This window comes from Zeugodacus cucurbitae, chromosome 6 (assembly GCF_028554725.1).
Source record: "Zeugodacus cucurbitae isolate PBARC_wt_2022May chromosome 6, idZeuCucr1.2, whole genome shotgun sequence".
Taxonomy (NCBI): domain Eukaryota; kingdom Metazoa; phylum Arthropoda; class Insecta; order Diptera; family Tephritidae; genus Zeugodacus; species Zeugodacus cucurbitae.
In genome coordinates, this window is record NC_071671.1 from 49004825 (window position 1) to 49023331 (window position 18507).

At 35.5% G+C, this 18507-nt stretch overlaps 1 protein-coding gene across 4 annotated transcripts in view; it reads left to right on the forward strand.

Moving 5' to 3' along the window:
* Positions 1–18507, forward strand: part of LOC105217747 (G protein alpha o subunit) — a 79790-nt gene that overhangs the window by 8379 nt on the left and 52904 nt on the right. The window contains exons 1-2 of one of the 4 annotated variants that reach the window (XM_011192906.3): positions 13193–13345; positions 15941–16611. The exons of the other annotated variants lie outside the window; for them this stretch is intronic. Coding sequence (XP_011191208.1) covers positions 16494–16611 — 118 coding nt within the window. The 5' untranslated portion in view covers positions 13193–13345; positions 15941–16493. Of the gene's footprint in view, positions 1–13192; positions 13346–15940; positions 16612–18507 lie in introns of those variants that run through there. 4 annotated transcript variants of the gene reach the window in all.

Below are 18507 nucleotides of genomic sequence, written 5' to 3' on the forward strand. Positions count from 1 at the left end.
GCAGTACCTACCGGTGGAAGCAGAGTAAGTCGTACACTCCGTTGGTAAGACCAGGAGGAAAAGGACCTGGATACACTTGATGTCAAACAGCTTAAAGGAAAATCGAAGTTTGAGCTATTGTTAACTCGGCTAAAACCACGTAATCGTTGCCTACGCCAGTAAAGAAGAAGAAGGAGCAGAGTCCTTTTCAAGCCACTTCTCCATTTTCCATTCAGTTCACGACATAAACTGGGGACCCATATCCGAGTAAGGGTTCGATTTTAGTCCTGACAGGGAGTGACTGACAGGCGACTATGCTGTGTCAAACTTTCTTGGAAAACAAAAAGATTTTCATTATTAATATATAAAAATGTCAATGATTAGATTGTTTTGGGCGATACCTCTAGCTAAGATATATAATATCTGGAAAAATAATAAAAATTGAATATAAATACTGAATCTACAAATGTTCCGACATCAGCTCCACCTACCGACTTTTTCGATAACTTAAAAATCCGTCGACTAACCGTACCAACCTCGTAAGTTTGCATACATCATATATACTAGATATCTATATACTTACAAGTATGTAAGTTTATATTGATGGCAATTACCGCTAAATCGGTTCAACTATAAATAAATTATGTAACAATGGCTTCTATGTGCTTGCTTGTATTTTATATTATGTAAGTACCCATACAGTATATGTAAATGCCAAGGATAAGTTTGCCAGCAATTTTTTTCTGCATTTTAATGCAATCAATAAATTAAATTAATTTGGCTTAGATGAGCAATTTGCCTTTCACATTTAGTAAACATGTCGTTAAGCAGAAGAAAATAGTGTACCCTTAGGCATAATATGCCGTTGGAAGCTTTGCTTTGCTGGTAGTTGTTGCGAAAATAACTGCTTATGGTTGCCGAGATTTACGGAAAAAGTACTTTAGTACAACTACATAGGTGGTGATCATTTGTTCGTTGGATGACAAATACGTTGGTCTTCAAACAGTGTTGCTGTACAGGTTACAACAATATTAACAAAGCAATTTTGTATATTTCGAAGGATAATAACTTTTAATATGTATGTCTTTAATAAGATACTAATTTCATTTTTAATTGATCAGGACCTTTTCAGTGTCCCGGCTACCAGAAATTACAATTTGAGCAACCTTTGGATTCTCCGATCAATAGATCTATTAGGTCTACAACTTTGCTTCCGCCGTTTTTTTTTTCTAAATTTAAGGCTTTTTTTGGTATAAAAGCGTATTCCGTGAAAATGTCGAGAATTCGGCTCAAAAAGTGGCATTTTGACAGTTGAGAATAAGTTTGGGATGCAAACAGATCTCTACAAATATTTTGTTGGGTTAATGTTGACACAAATGTCCAAGATCGATATAAAACGATTTAATCGATTTAATCAACCAGTGCTTGACCCTAGAGACATCTATTGGAAAACGGCAGAAGCAAAGTTGTAGACCTAAAAATTACGATGTATGCTCGACCTATTCGAATATAATAGAACCACCTATACTACTATATTTATAGAATAATGGAAATATTATATAGAGGCTTCTTCCTGAACGGTTATCAAATTCTGCAAAGAAAATATATTATAAAAATTAAGCTTTCTTTAATGAAGCTCAATTTCGTCGGCGCCAATATATATACCAAGATTGTTCTCCAGTATCTTAAAGCAATATTGTTATAGGCCTTATTCGTACTTTATTTCGTATTTGATTGGCGGATATGCCTACATAAGGATATTTTAGACTAATATAGATCATTTCAGTCGAGGTTTTGAGGTTTTTTCGATATCTCTATAGTTGAATTTTATGGTTAATGGAGAATATATAGGATTATACATTCAAGTATATTGATCCCGATCGACTATCCAGCGATATCGAGTTCTAAAACATAACAAGTCTTGGCAGCATTTCGAGCTCAGAGATTCCAAGACCGGTTATAAACTTAATTGTTGATATATTCTTGTTGTAACAATAGTACAATGGAAAATGCTGGAACTACAATTTATTTATTTATTTTATTTTTTATTTATTGTTACCAAACAATACATCCGGTTAAAATATGATCACCGTTTTACATTGTCCTCCCTTCTCCATCATTTCTAACCCGTCTAAAATCTAAATGTTAAAAAAACTTTGACTGTAAAATAATGAGAGGAAGGAGCCGATTCGTTTTAATGGTTTATAAATTTACAAAACTTATATTTTTCACTTGAATATGTTTTCTTTCCTCGAATTCTCTCCATAAAATCATCCATTCATTATTCAATTAATTTACCAAGTAATTCCTCGAAATGTCTTCTACGAATATTGTTTGCAATCCTACCTTTAGTTTAACATGCAAACAATTAATAACTAACCACTTCTTTCTAATTCATGTAGCTTTACAAAGCTCACACCATATACCATATATATCATATAAATATATATGTGATATCCCCATGTGACTGTGTTCATTGAACGTTAAATACATGCATACATATCTACAATTTGGCAACATTTCATTCAATATTTCATTGTAATTGGCAAAACAACTGCGCATTGCGCCGAAAACTATGCTAATAAAATCCAAAGCTTTCGGCACACTCGTGACAAAATAGCGCTCACACAATTAACTGTTATATCATGCGAACACTCGCACTCTCAGGTTTAAGCGTTTAGCAACTAATGCATACATAGCATAACCTTTTATATGTAAATGAAGTAATTTTCCAATGCTGACTGGAAGTGGCAAGGGAAGCCAGCTGGAAGTAACGAATTTTCCACGAGTGAGCGAATAAAAAAATGTAATAACGAGTGAGTTGGTGATGGAGAGGATGGGCGCACTAATCAAATGAGAAATTTGCTTTTGCTTGTATTTCTTTGTGCTGGCAATGCCGTGCAGGATATTACGTTGCTTATCTGCTTCTTTTTTTCTTTCTTTTTCTAATTTGGTAGTTTGTTTGTGGGTGTATGTGTGTGAAAATGTCACATTGGTTTTGGATGCTTTATTCGAGAATCTATACAAACATACATACATACATGATGTATTTTAATATAAAAAAGAGAGATAATTACTCAAGAAACCAAATTCCAGTCTGCATATATTCTTTAAAGAACCTTGCTTTCAAATTGTATTCTTGCTGATAAAATTATACTGATCTAATACTCATCCAAGCACTTCTCTTTTTGAAATGGAAAGTCTTTTCAATAACGTTCTTTGAAAATGGTATTTTTGGTATCATAAAGATTGAAGGTTTCTTTTGTCATAAATAGTTCTATAATTCACTTATAATGCTTTCAATGGGCAAAAATGACTCAAAGTGTACTACAACATTAGTAAGTGATCGCTGTCTTAAATTTTTGGAATCACTCCATGGTTGTGAATAGCTGAAAACTGTCTTGGATACAGTCTATTCGATTTAAGTTATTTCCTATCTATATATTTTTGGCGGATTTTGCGACTAAATTGCGAAGTAAATCAATAACAGGTTATACAGTGATATTGCTCATAACCGGACACCCATCATCGCAGTGTTTTTATCCGGCTACCTCCCAGTCCGACAATAAGGCCCCTCCGTTTTGGGAAATTTCACTGTATTAAATTCCAATTTCTAATTGAAAATTTTACAATTTTCAATCAGGACATTTTAAAGTTTGACTTAAAAGGTAATTTTTGCCTTCAAAATTTTAAAATAAGAATTTTTGTTCTCATTATAATTGAGAATCCAGTTCTCGCCTTTCGTACAGCCGGATACCCGATTATAGCATTTTTAGACAGCCAAATTAATTGATCAAATAAAATTATTATTCAGACCCCTTTTTTGCCTTTTATACTGCCGGCTGCTCGATAACCGATCAGCTCTTATACATTTTTGTTTTTGCTTTTCATAAAAAGTTGGTAAGTTTCATCAGCTGATTAATGATTGTATAAAAAAATTCAGCAAATCGCAGACAAAGAACGTATATCGTACGTCTTTGTCGGAGAGTTGTTTTTGATTTTCAAGGCGATTAAAATTCAATTAGAAATTAATGTAGATTTTTATTTTGTATGGTAAATCGATCTTAATAAGCGATTAAATCGAGCAGAGGCCAGTTAATTGATCTATTAGCTCCTGTCTAAAAACGCTATTAACGATCAGCTATTATAACTGGTAAGTTTCATCAGCTGTTTGTTATTCTATTAATTACCACAACTAAATTTACAGCATGGATAACAACCAACAGAGTTACATTCCAGTTTCAACTCGATTTAGATTCGATTAAAAATTAATGTAAGAAATTAAGGTTTTTCTTTTGTATGGTAAATCGATGTAAATCAGCATATTAATCGATCGGTTAATTAATCAATTAACTTCTGTGCGAAAAGACTAATACAGTTATTTTTGTATAAAATGACAGTAAGAAACGTTAGAATGATTTGAATATAGACAGTTAGTATCAAAAATATATATATATAAACAATTGTATCTGATAATGACTAAGACTTAGATCAATTCTTCGAAGGTTTTGGTATTCTACTTTTCAAATTCACTTGATACATATATGGTTTGTGACTTTGTTAAAAAACGTTGCCTACATTTAGGGGTACATATTGATTTGGGGTGATTATAGAGGAAGGCAAGTATACAAAACGACTGAGGGATAGAATACTTAAGGGGTTGGGTGGTTTTCAACAATTCAAAATTAAAAAAAAAATGTGTCTTAATAAATAGTGCAATATGCAAAGCAATCCGAGTAACATTCTAAGACATATACCTTTTAGAAGTTCCACCCATCAGTCCACTTCAGTACGTAATGTAAAACTTTAAACGCGTTTATCTCAAAACTCAATTTTTCAAGTCGGTGGACACGATATGCCAAAAAGTTATGAAGCGATTTTGTTCAAATTTTGCACACATCTTTGGAATAACAATATCTAGTTAATGGACGAATGCATTTTTTTTATATTTTTATTGTAATTTTTTTTCGAACCAATATATGGCGAAAACTTTACCAAAAAAGTGAATTTTTGGGTAAATTCTGTCAAAAATTCAAATTTCATTATTTTTTTCCTTTGTTCATTAACTTGATTTATCCATGTACTATCGAGATATGTTTGATTTATTGTTTTAAGGTGAACCAATCATGTGGTATGATGTCCGCCGCAAGACCTTTTTCTTGGACACGTGATGTTAGATGAGGTGTCAATGGCTGACCCCTTAAGTATTTTAGTAAAAATATATATCTATTTATTATAATTATTATGTACTAAATAAAAAGTATTTCTTGTGTTTACCTAAGCCATCTTTCAGTTCTTTTTGTCATTCGATTTTATAACAATAATAAAATACATTTAACAATCAATTAAATTACCACCAATTTGCATAAACATCAATATATTTCATGTTTTGCTTTCACATATTCCACTTGCAACATTTCCTATGCAAACTGTGCCACAGATGTGACGACAAAAGGCACACAAATTGCATAATTTAGCAAAGCCAAAGATCAAATAAATAAAAACAAAGTTTTGAACAAAATGTAGAAAAAAGCTAACTAAATTAATAAATGTACTATGTAAATTTCAAATTCATAAAAATAAAAATAAACAAGTACGGAAGGGCTAAGTTCGGGTGTCACCGAACATTTTATACTCTCGCAATTTATTTATTTAACTGTATTTATATTATATAATACACAATTTGACCCACATATGCGTCATATATATTGTATAAAGTCCATTGAAAGTTGGAAACCCTAATATAAGATTGGAAGCACCGAGGTCCTCATGTTCGATATATGGGGCCTTGAAAACATATGGTCCGATTTCGGCGATTTTTAGAATGGGGCTGCCACACTATAAACATAGTAGTTTTTGCAAAGCTCTGCATCGATATCTTCACTAGTACTTACTTTATATATTGTAAAGTAAACGATTCAGATTGTCTTCAAAGTTCTGGTATATAGGAAGTAGGCACGGTTGTGAAGCGATTTGGCCTATTTTCACAACATATCATTGGGATGTAAGGAAACTATTACAAACCAAGTTTCATTGAAATCGGTCGAGTAGTTCCTGAGATATGGTTTTTGACCCATAAAGGGCGTGGCATTTTCCATTTTGTAAAAAAATCTGAGTGTAGCTTCCATCTGCCATTTCTTATGTGAAATTTAGTGTTTCTGACGTTTTTGGTTAGTGAGTTAACCCACTTTTAGTAATTTTCAACCTAACCTTTGTATGGGAGGGGGGCGTGGTTATTATCCGATTTCTGTAATTTTTGGACTATATAAGGAATTGGCTAAAAAAAATGACTGCAGAAAGTTTGGTTTATATAGCTCTATCCGAGATATGTACAAAAAACCTATTTGGGAGCGGGGTCACGCCCACCTCCCCAAAAAAATTACATCCAAATATGCCCCTTCATAGTGCGGTCCTTCAAAAAATCCAAATTTTATTTCCATAGCTTTATTTATGGCTTAGTTATGGCACTTTATGTGTTTTCGGTTTTTGCCATTTTGTGGGCGTGGCAGTGGTCCGATTTTCGAAAGCAACCTTCCTATGGTGCCAAGAAATAAGTGTGCCAAGTTTCATCAAAATATCTTAATTTTTACTCAAGTTACAGCTTGCACAGACGGACGGACGGACGGACGGACAGACAGACAGACATTCGGATTTGAACTCCACTCTTCACCCTGATCACTTTGGTATATACATATAACTCTAACTCTTCCCGTTTAGTTTTGGGTGTTACAAACAACCGTTATGTGAACAAAACTATAATGCTCTTAAACTTCGTTGCGAGAGTATAAAAATAACAAGAAATCAACGATCACAGAATTTAATTGAAAAGTCAAGTAGTTGTGTCCCGGTTATGGCATCAATTGTGTGGTGTACGCATAGCGGTCATACATATGTACCTACATAAATGAATGGTCAACCCTTCGCACTTTGGAACGACCACCGACAAATGTACAAAAACACAACCGTGTTAGCAACAAACAACAACGACAAGAGTTGTCAATTCTCCACTTAATAGCATTGCAGTTTTGCCGTTATTGTCATGCCCTTTTATTTTGTTTTTGTTGTTGTCATATTGCTTACCATGCATGCATAGATGTGTGGTGTTGCCGTTGTAGTTGTTGTCACTCATCAGCGCCTTTGACAGCGGCAATGTTGGCCGCTTGACTTTTGCTGCTCGCTAAAGCAATTTAGTAAGATTTAAAAGCAAAAAAAAAAATATTTAAAAAAATAAATATTTATTACATACATACATACACACACGAACACAAACCGACAAAATACGAATCGAAATTGTCTATTTGATGGCACTTTGAAAGACATTTGAAGTCAGTCAATTGAGCGCCATTCTCGAGTTTGCGAATTAAATATTTCGATTTTGGGGCAACACATACATACATAACGGTATACATTTAAACACACACACACATATGTACACTTTAATTTCGCTTGTTTGATTAGAAAAAAACTATTTTTCAAACGTTAATGGTCCAATATACCGCAATTTTTGCATGCAATCTCCGGAAATGAATATATGTACCGTTATGTGTGCAGAACGACACGTATGTCTATTTGTGTGCTTAAACATGTAGGTGGATTTGTTGTTGTCTGCTGCTATTTTTATCTTGCATTGCTCGTCTCTGCTTTACTCTTTGTTATCTGCGCTGCCACCATATGGATTATCGATATTAAACAGCGCGATAACAATAAAATTGGCGAAATAGATAACGGAAAATTGTTAATGAGATTTTCGGTGAAAATGTGCAGAATGACCAAGCTAATTGAGGTTATGGTGAAATTATTAAATATGAAAGTTTTGCGATAGTTTCGAATTTTTTCATTTTATCACCTTCAAATAGTGTTTTTTTGGTGGCTAGCTGATCCATTAGTGTCTGATGTTGCCATTATCGCATTAATTATGTTTCTCGGAGACAGCAGAGTTTTGGTCTTGTTTTCCTTGGTCACCCATGCGTTTGAGTAGAAAGAGATAAGAGAACCTAAAGAAATTTTTGCCTAAGGATGGGTCTTCTCATCATAAAACTGTACTAGATTGGTAGTATATTCTTATTTATGTTAAGAATTCTTCAAGTTAAGGTACCAATAGACCAGTGACACCGGTTGGGTCCGTTATTCTTATACGGTTGCTCTGGTGTCAGAATACTCAACAAAAGTATTTTTAGCTCCGATCAGACGACTGGAGCTGCTCAAAGTAGTTCTTTAAAAAAAAAACTTGACAAAGTAAAGATTTTTGCTATTATGATCTCAGAGCTGTCTTTAGAATTGATCAAAATGAAGGCTGATCCATTTCGAGGTTCCCTACTTAAAAAAAAACTTTGGCATTTATTTTTTAAAGATTATCTTTTTCAAATGTTGGCGGCTACGTCTATGAGTCCAATTTCCGATGATTCATTCGAGCATTTCGACTGGTAACTGGTGAATGACACGCGTGATATTTTGCTTCCAAGACCTGATGTGGGAAAAGTCAGGAAAAAGTCTAACGATGTGATATCAAACGATTTTGGTGGCCAATCGACCGACCCAAAACGGGAAATTATCAGCTCACCGAAGTGTTCTCTCGATAAATCCATTGATTGTTGCGATGTGTGGGAAGTGACGCCGTCTTGTTGAAGCTAAATGTCGCCGAGATCACGAGCTTCAATTCCAGTCATCAAATAGTCGGTTATCATAGCGTGATAACGGTCGCCATTGATGGTTACGTTCTCATTCGCTTCATTTTTGAAGAAATATGGACCGATGGTTCCATCGGCCCTCAAACCGTGCTGGACGTGGTCTATTCGGTTGAAAATTATCCAATTATAAATGCTGGGTCTGAAGTCTTATCGACTATTTTTGAGTTCATGTTCGGAAAAAATTTGTTTATTACATATAAGAAGCTGTGTAATCTCACACGAAACTTTTCAATAGAGTACATTTTATCATTATCTTATTAATTTTTTGGTTGTGGAGTTGCCTTTTCGTTCTTATTAAAGCCTCCCAGCATTAATATGAAGTTTGATTTCGATCGAGTTTTTGTTATGAATAAAGCTCTACTCATTCCTATAGTTCCTGTTTGTTTCATGGGAATACTCTGCTGCTGCACGTGCTGGCCAACATTCGAGCCCGCTGTGAGTGGAGCAATCGATTTCGATGAAACTTAATTAATTTGTTGAGGCCATTTGTACCTGATGGCCGCACTTGAGATTTCAATGTCTCATCTGTCATCAAGTTTTTCAATTAAATACAATACTGCCTTTATTGCTTTCTAGTGCAAAACGATTTCCTGGAACTCAAGCATCTCTACCATACACAAAGCTTCACAACTTATGGAATGGTATGATGGTATGCATGATTTTTTATGACATGCGAACAATTTTCAGCTTAAAACAGCAGCGGATGGACAGCAGCAAGAAGCATAAAATATTTATTAACCCCACTTGGTCGCATTGCTCTCCCACCCTAAGCACAAATCATACATACTACATACATACAGACCCACTTTCATGTCAAATGCTGTGGAATAAATCGCTGTTGTCAGCAAATATCGTATGGCCTGAACCAACAACCAAATCAATCACAACGCACGGAGCCACCGTGCAACAAAGTGGTCACATCATATGGTGGCTCTGAGACACATACCAACATGTGTAGGAACTAAGTAGCGAGTCGTAATGAGCGCAATACGTCAAATGTGCCGTTCGAGTTAAGTCAAACGATGGGCATAAAAAATGAGTAAGGCTACAGTAGGTTCGGGTGACACGGGATATACAATTTTTTTGAGAAAATTTCAGTTTTTCGGATATTGGAAAACATATTTCGAATGTAATATTTCAAATATGATATTTCGATATTCAGACAAAATTAAATAAATGCGTCAAAAACTTTAAAAAATATTGATAACTAGAATCCGAAAATATTTTCGAAAATTCAAAAAAAAAATCGGGTGAGAAGCAAATAACATCGGGTATCAAATTATGCGAATTTTAGCCGTGCCAATGGATAACCCGTACGGATATCGGATATTCGATTATACGTTCTAATTCTACTTTTCAAAGAATTTCAAGCATCAAACTCAAAGGTTATGTACTACACGATTAGTTTTCGAAAATACAATTTTGAAATAATTGCTTTTGAAAGACATTTCCATGTTTCATGGTGTTAAATCTATTATTGAATTCATGTTTTTGAATGCCATTATCGAAATCATCCGATTGGAGCCAACCTCATTCCATGTCTAGGGTCTCATCACCTAGTAAAGGACTTCGCTAGTGATGCGGATGGGAATTTTTCTTCATATCTGAAAGTATTGGAATTAATTATGTATTCGAAAGACAGTCGTGAGTCTTCTAACAGCTAATGGTTTGAAAAAGGACTAAATCGTGAAAATTTGGTTCGGCCTTCGACCCCTAATAATTTAATTTCTGTAAAATATATGCACTGCGGTCCGATCCTACATTTTTGCTCATTAAGAAAACATTAAAGTCGCACAATAAATCGTTCCAGGGTATAACAAAAGCAGATAAATAAATAAAGTAGCAAAGTCACCCTTCCAAGCTCAACCATAGTAGTTTTACTGAATACTCACTTCAACGTATAAAACCGATTGAAGGACACAAACTCTGCCAATTTGATAGATGACTAAATGATAAATTGACCAACTAAAGCTGCGAAGTCTACCACGAGCGGAGCACACGGCCAGTGCTGACATACACTTTGGCGCTTCCCTCGAAAACTAGTGTTTGAACAGCGGAAAATTTCATTAAAGCTTTAATAAATAAATAAAAAATGGGCAATAAAATAATAGGTGTATGTGTAAAAATAGCGAAAATCATATTTCTAGCTGCTCTACGCGCCACCCCTACTACTTCCCGAAATCATATTTGCTGATGAGTTATGCTTCGATTCGTGCGTCTGCTTACGCACTTGCAAACACTCGACTGCATACATACGAGTGCTCGCATTCTCCATATGTTCGTTCGGCTATATTCCATATATCCAGCGTGTGAGGTACACAACCTGCTGCTGCCTGGCTGGCTGGTTGGCATATCCAGCATTCCAGCTGGGAGTGTTTATTGCACATGCGCTATTCAAAGAGCACAAATGGCAAGTGTGAAAGCTATTAGCAGTGTACTCAGTTGGGTGGTGAGTACCATTCGCTCAGCAACTGCTTTTTGCCACCACTACCCTGACAAGTTACTCTCGCGCAACACCCTTCGAATTGAGAGTTGCCAACGCAATGGTTTTTAATTGTTTTAAAAACTTAGACCTTTCGTATTTTTTGTAAGATCTTAACTAGAGTAATAGTCTTGATCCTCAATTAATATTTTACGGCTTCGAGATCTCTTTTCTTATTATTACAGGATATAAACTATTGGTGGTCGATAAACGATATTCCAAGTAGATGCTACATTGGGGTAGGTTAAATTTCTTACCTGAAGAACACTTTAGGGAACCTATTGAATTCGTAAGGAGCTTTTAATAAACGTTGTACTTGATTATAGCTAAGCAGGATAGCTATTCGAATTTCGATAACCTTTTAAGATTGATTGGGAACCACGATTATGTAAACCTTGATATATTTAACCAAGTTTTAATCTTTCTCGATATTGTCTCAGGGATTGATATTTCCTAAAGATACTACATATCATAGAGATTGATATTTCCTAAAGATACTACATATCATAGAGATTTTACTAGTAGGCAGTCAATCCAACTTCTTGAATTTTAATACCGGAAAAGAATATGTCTATCGACAGTGTGATTTCGATTATCATATCGAAATTTCCGGATTCAAAATTTCCGGATCCCGAAAGTTTCTGGGCTTAAAAAGATTATGAATGGCAAAATTCGAAAAATTTCGATTTTCTTGATTTCGAAAGTACAATTTCGGGGTATTGGAACAATTTCGGGACAGAGAAATATATATTCGAAATCGATTAAGATAAGAAACTGAGAATTTCGGGTTTTTGAAAATAAACTTTTGGATCCCGAATTGAAAGGTTTTCGACCTATAGAAGTATTAAAAATACCGTTATTTTTTAAATTTAAATTCGGAATTTTGGAAAATTAATTTCGGGCTCCCGGAAATGTTTGCACTTTATTGAGTTGGTGAAAATATTTTATTTCCTCCAAAAACAAGTCATAAGAAACAGTTATTCGTTTGATATTTACAATCATTGTGGTATCAGTAACTTTAGCCAACTTCCATACCATATCTACAACTAGGGTTTGGAACTTCGATACAAGAAATTTAACATATTTTTAATATTTTATGGGTAGGGTCAAAATTAGCAACAGAGTTTCTCCACGGCCCAACCTTGGTACAAAATTTCGGTCTTTACCGTTATTAAGCTCTACACGTCTACCCTTAACTCGTGCACAAGTGCGTAACTTGTATGAATTACAGTAAATTAATTGAGTAGAAAATCACGCTCGCATTTGAGCGCAATTTTTTCGTCGTTGGCTTTTCGAATTTCCAATTTTCCAGCGTCAAACTAAAGGCCTTTCAGCCGTCTGATTTGCTACAGATCATCAAATAAACGGAATGTGGCAGCTGTTATAGCTGACGCTAGGGGCTGTTTATGAGCTGCAAGTGAATTTGTTGTATGAATGTGTGACTCTATGACTATGACTATATTTGTATGTATAGATATATATATTTATTACTGTTCTGGTACTTCTCATTGCTCTTCAAGTAAACGCCACTTTGATCGGATGTTTATACGATTACGTGCCAATACATGAATTTATATGAACATATACGTATGTATGTATGTATGTGTGTGTGTGTATTTAAGTTTATTTGTAGTTGTGCCTTGCCATTGAGTAATGGAAAATTGTGAAAATGTAGTTGTAGCTTTTCTACATTCATATTCTCCAACGTTTGTCCGCCAGTAGCCATGTAGTTGACTTCGTCTTTGCAACTTCGTGTCTTCGTATATTCCTTTATTTCGTTCATGCGCGGTTTGCTTTCATGAATGTACATATATGTTTGTATATTCACTGCGTTCCGTATACGCACTGTTAACCCGCGCTGCCTTTCCACTTTCCACTTGTCTGTAACACACACATACACATACATTCATACGGCCACTCCATACATATGTGCCTATCGAATAGGGCGGCTCCACACAAAACGCTACGCTACGCCACTCAGCGCGCTGCTCTGCTGCTCCGCTGCCATCGTTTAACGAAACATATACAATTTTCACTTCGTTCTCGGTCAATCGCTCGCTGTCAATTTAGTGTAAAGCGTGTATGACGATGATGATGGAAAAAAATCTGTGAAAAAGTGTAGCAATGTGAAAAAAAAAATTTTGTGTGAAAGATATTTAATAAAAATAAAATTAAAATTTAATTGAAAAATAAAAAGGTTGGCGTGTGTAAAAATTAATAGATTACCGTTATTTGGTGTGCATTTAGTTGAAGAATATGTGCAGTGTGTGTGAGCTCGCTACAGGAGTAGACCATGAAGTCCTTTGCAGCTGCTTGCAACTTTTTTCTTTAAAAATAACTGAACAAAGTGCTTTCAAAAATCATTCAAAATAAACAAAAATAATACAAAAATATAGTTTTGTTAATTTTTTATAATACAACAACAAAATTTGAATAATACTTGTGCGCAAAAACGCAAAATTTTAACAGCAAAATATGTGAAGAAAACTCAAAGACAACACTCCTCTTTTCTATTTTTTTCCTTTGCATTACAATTTCTCTATACGCGTTATGTTCGAGTGATTCATGATTTGTGAAAATTATACAGTGTCATTGTGCTGCTGCTGCTGCTGCTGGTGCTTCTGTTGCTGGAGCACGTAATTCTGTGAGCAATCCAAACGAACGCCCAACCGCCCAAACGTCCAGCAAACACTCGCTCATATCGACACATAGCTGTAGTAGTACTCGCTGCTTTACTTGACTCTAGCAACCCCTACACAACCTCTAATACGCTCACTACCCTCTGCTGCGTCCACTCACATTCGCACTCCTTGAATACTCGTATGCGCGCTCCAACTTTGTCACTCACTCACTTATCAGCCAACCAGTCAAGCAGTCGGTTAGCGCAGTGTTGCTCAGGCAAGGAGCGAGTACTTCGTAGAAAGCAAAGCATAACAAGTGTGTAAAATTTCATTTGAATATACTCACATAACTGTTGATATACCTAGTAGTAGTTGAGATCGTCGCTGCGTTTCTTTGGGAAGTATCATCGCTGGCGAGAAATATTTCTCTTCAAAATGCAGGAACAAGCACTTGGAATATAGTGCCACAGAAACAATCTTAAAACCCTATTTCTGTAATTTCTGCATACAAAATTTTCTTAATTAGAAGTAGAAGAGTTGAGTTCGGGCCTCATATATAGCTCTTAGCTCGGGAAATATTCGTGTTTTGCACCAGAGTCAGTTTTAGGGAAGACTCACACACCGTTTTTTATTGATCCAGATTCATGTCAATGGAACTACCAGTTAAATTTTAATCCTTAAAATCGATTTTTCTATTGTCAATCATACTAAAATGGTACTATTAATTGTCTTCTCGACACATTTTGGTATTTTGTCCGAACAAGTATTTACTTAGTTCGAAAACCATCTTTCTTTGTTTCAAAATAATGTTAAAGATCCAAAAGATCTAGTGGAAATCCATAAAAATTGCTCTATCATATCCAAAAAGGACTTCGGCTTAGACATTTTCTTTATTCTTCTGAAACTGAGTACCATCAGACGAGTTTAGGACCTAATGATACCACAGATGCTCTCAGTCACGCGAAGAGATATTTTTCTCTTTATTGCTTCGTGATCATATACAACAGAGTGATTACCATCGAGGTTTATGGAAAGATCCCGGTTTTTCTACATGAGCTCCAAACCCTAGGGGTCCAATGAAATTACCATATGATTCATATGCATCACTTCGTCTCATTTCTTACTCTAATCTCTGAAAACCATCCAAATCTCTCACCTATCCTTCCCTAATCATTGGCATGATATACCACACCTCACATCCGAAGTTCATCCTACATTTTACACTGGGTATTTAATGCAAATTTGTAGTGCTCCCTTCAACTCTATCTCTTCTCTCCGAACGCGTTGCGTCGACGTCTGTCAGTCACGCGAAGTGTCTACATAGCTGCTCGTACACTTATTGTTCGCTCGTATGTACCGTAATTAGTAGTAGTAAGCGATTGCATGGCAACTTGTATGCGAAACAGTGCTACTCTCTTCACTGAAGCACCCCTGTGTGCAGGCTATAGCTTTTAGACTTGTGTGGAGTAGTAACCTTCACGCTGAAAGGACTGGGCTGGAGCACCGTGGAAAGCGAGTAATGTGATTGCGATTGATTTTTTTGTTGCCTCACTGCTTGACAATAGTAGCTGTTGCATTGCTGGAGACTTTTCGTGGAACAACACATATGCTATGGAGAGTTACGGGTAAATGAAGGCTGAGTTTGTTGAGCGGTGGATTTTTTTCATCTAAGAATGATTGTTGTTTGTTTGTTATTTAATTTTTGCTTGAGGAAAAATCTGTAAAAAATTTCATAAAACCAATTTCGAAAATCTTAATTTTGAAAAAATTGAAATTAATTGAAAGTCACTCCCGTTTTGCTATTCCCGAAATTCCAGAGTATGTAACAGTGTATGTCATTAACATAGGCATAAACAGTTGTTTTACGCTCACGCACATTTTCACTCGATTTTTGGAGGTTGCGAAAATTCTGCTATTTCTCTCGTGTCTCCACGCACTGTAGACACATACTTTCGCATGCAATTTATAAAATATTACTGCCAAAAGCGCACAAATGTCAAACTGACCCTTTCCAGCTTGCTAAACTCAACTTCGAATTCGAGTTCGAAATTTCGAAATTTCCGCCTGCGTCGACTGGAAAAATTCCTGCATACTCACAGCGCTCGTGCGTAGCAGCAATGCCAATTTCCACATTCAAACTAACTGTGCAGTTTATTTGTCAACAATTTTAGCGCTGAAAAACAACGGTAACGCAGCAAATGTGATGCGAAAATGCTGTCAGCAACGGTTTGACAGCAAAAAATTTTGAAGAAAATTATTAAAATTTAATTAAAAATAAAACAAATTTGTGCTGTTATTAATTATTAAGTGGAAAAAATTGTGTTTTAAACGCAAAAACCAACAACAACAACAAGTCAACAAGTCAACAAAGTGTGACATGTGTATGATGCTTGGCGTCAATTGGTATCCCCGAAAGTGCTTGCTATAAACCTAAATCACACATAAAACTAAAAAAACAACAACGCACACGCTGTTTAGCACATAAAAGCTAAAAATCCTAAAAAAAATTGCAAAAAAATCAAGCAAATCGCCCATAAACCAACTTGTGTAGTGTGCTTTTAGGCGTCGGAAAAAAGTAAAACAATATTTGCATGCAATTTGTTTGCATTTTATTCGTGCCTACGCATTGAATATACTTGGATTTCCTTGTTGTATTGTGATTTCGGCCGCTCACGGCCGATTTAAACGACCTTCAAAACGTTTTGCGTGGAAGCAATACGCACCATGGGCTGCGCACAGTCTGCCGAGGAGAGGGCCGCAGCCGCCAGGAGTCGCCTGATTGAAAGGAATCTCAAAGAGGATGGCATACAAGCTGCGAAAGATATAAAACTACTGCTACTGGGTGAGTGTGACACACACGAAACACACATATACATACATACATATATGCCAACATGATTGGGCAAAACACAAGTGTATAAGAAGATGAGAAAATAAAAAAATAACCACAACTAAATAGCCAAATTATAGTGTACCAATTTTTTGGGAGTATGCATAAATTTTAGCTCGCAATTGCGTATCAAAACAGAATGCCAGCGTCAAAACAGAAGATGTGTCGACTTTGGTGTTGTGCGTTTTAGAAATTTAGCAGATTTAATGGATGTAGTAGGGTTGGCAAGTGTTTAGACGGCAAACTGTATGATAAAGTTGGTTGAAAGAATAAATAGCATAGTTTGCATGCAGAATATCTGCGCATTGCTTTTAGGTTAGTTTTTGTTGTTCGAAACTCCTAGGATGAGTTGGTAACCTTTACTATTTGCAGTATATTTTGAAAGATTTTTTTTAGTTAAAGCACTTTATTTGAAGTTGGCATCTAAATGTTTGAGAATTTTTTGAAAATGTTTTCTCATTATTCATTCAGAGACAGACTGCTCAAATTCCAAGTCAGTTACGGATGAGAATTAATGAGAGATCATTAAGTGGTAAATATACCAAGAATTACAAATTATACCGAAACTTTTAAGCAAAACCAGTCTCTGACTAATGTTCTATCAAATATGATCATCCACAACTGTTTTATTTTGACGCTTAAGATATTTGTACCGTGCTGGATGTTGTTAACGTAACGTTGTTCTCTACTAAACTTACTATTTGTGTTGCTTTATTTATTGATATAGTCGGTCGATCCAATTTGGCCGAGCTGTTTCTTTTCCCGTTTACTGTGCCTACCTTCCTCTCGTAGTATTTCTACAGAATGTTCCTTTCGAACAAACGGTTAATTCAGTTGATTTTTGTTCGAAAATAGCCTACTTAACTTCTGGATTATATACTCAGTCTTAATTTATACAGTGTATCCATATAATTTTTAAATAATTGCTAAAAGAAGGAATGTCGAAAAATATCGAAAAAATATTGCAGCCAACTTCACGCTAATGCGTCTTCATTTAAGCTTTGCAGTATGAGTAATTTCATACGGATCTAAGTCGATTCTGTGAACTAGTAGAGAAGACACCTGATCACTTATTCCTTGAGTGCCCGGCTATCGCGAAGAAAAGGAATCAGATAATTGAGGTTCTGTATCCCCAAAGAGATAATGTCGCGTCCATTAGCCCTGGAACGGTGTTAAGGTTTCTTAAAGTGACGAGTTTAGATGATATACTTTGACAATTGGAGAGCGCACAATAGACCTTAAGTCGCAGTGCAATCCTCATATTTTAATCTAATCTAATCTAATCTAATGTGTAATTTCAGCACTGACTAACCCATCTGTTGACACTTCACTGTAAAGCGCCATCTGCCGGCAATATTGATATTTTTTCTAAAGGGAAATATAGTAGATAATCATCGTCTATCGTGTGAGGCCTATGAAGAACATGATCTACCTATTTTTAATCTAGAAGTCATCCCTCCAATTATTCTGAAATAATGTCAGACAGTCGACAGGCTTCAGACACTGACAAAACCGATCAGAACGATCATGTGTAATGCAGTTGTAATGTAATGCAAGTGGTTAATCTGACTAATCGAACTGAAAATCCTCAACTATTATATATATATATTTTCTCATAGTTCCTAGTTTTCATATAGAGCATTTAACTGCTTGAACTCAATTACTTGTCTCGTCTAATGCTACAATTCATTTGAAAGTATTATATTGTTAGACGCTTTCTGGATCACCAGAGCATCATAAGGGATGGAACCTAATTTTTGTGAGAAGAGTGAAAGGAAAGAGATTTGTAGGTTAGGTTAGGTTAAGTTTGTATGGCAGATCTCTGCAAAAACAGAAGATCTCACTTAG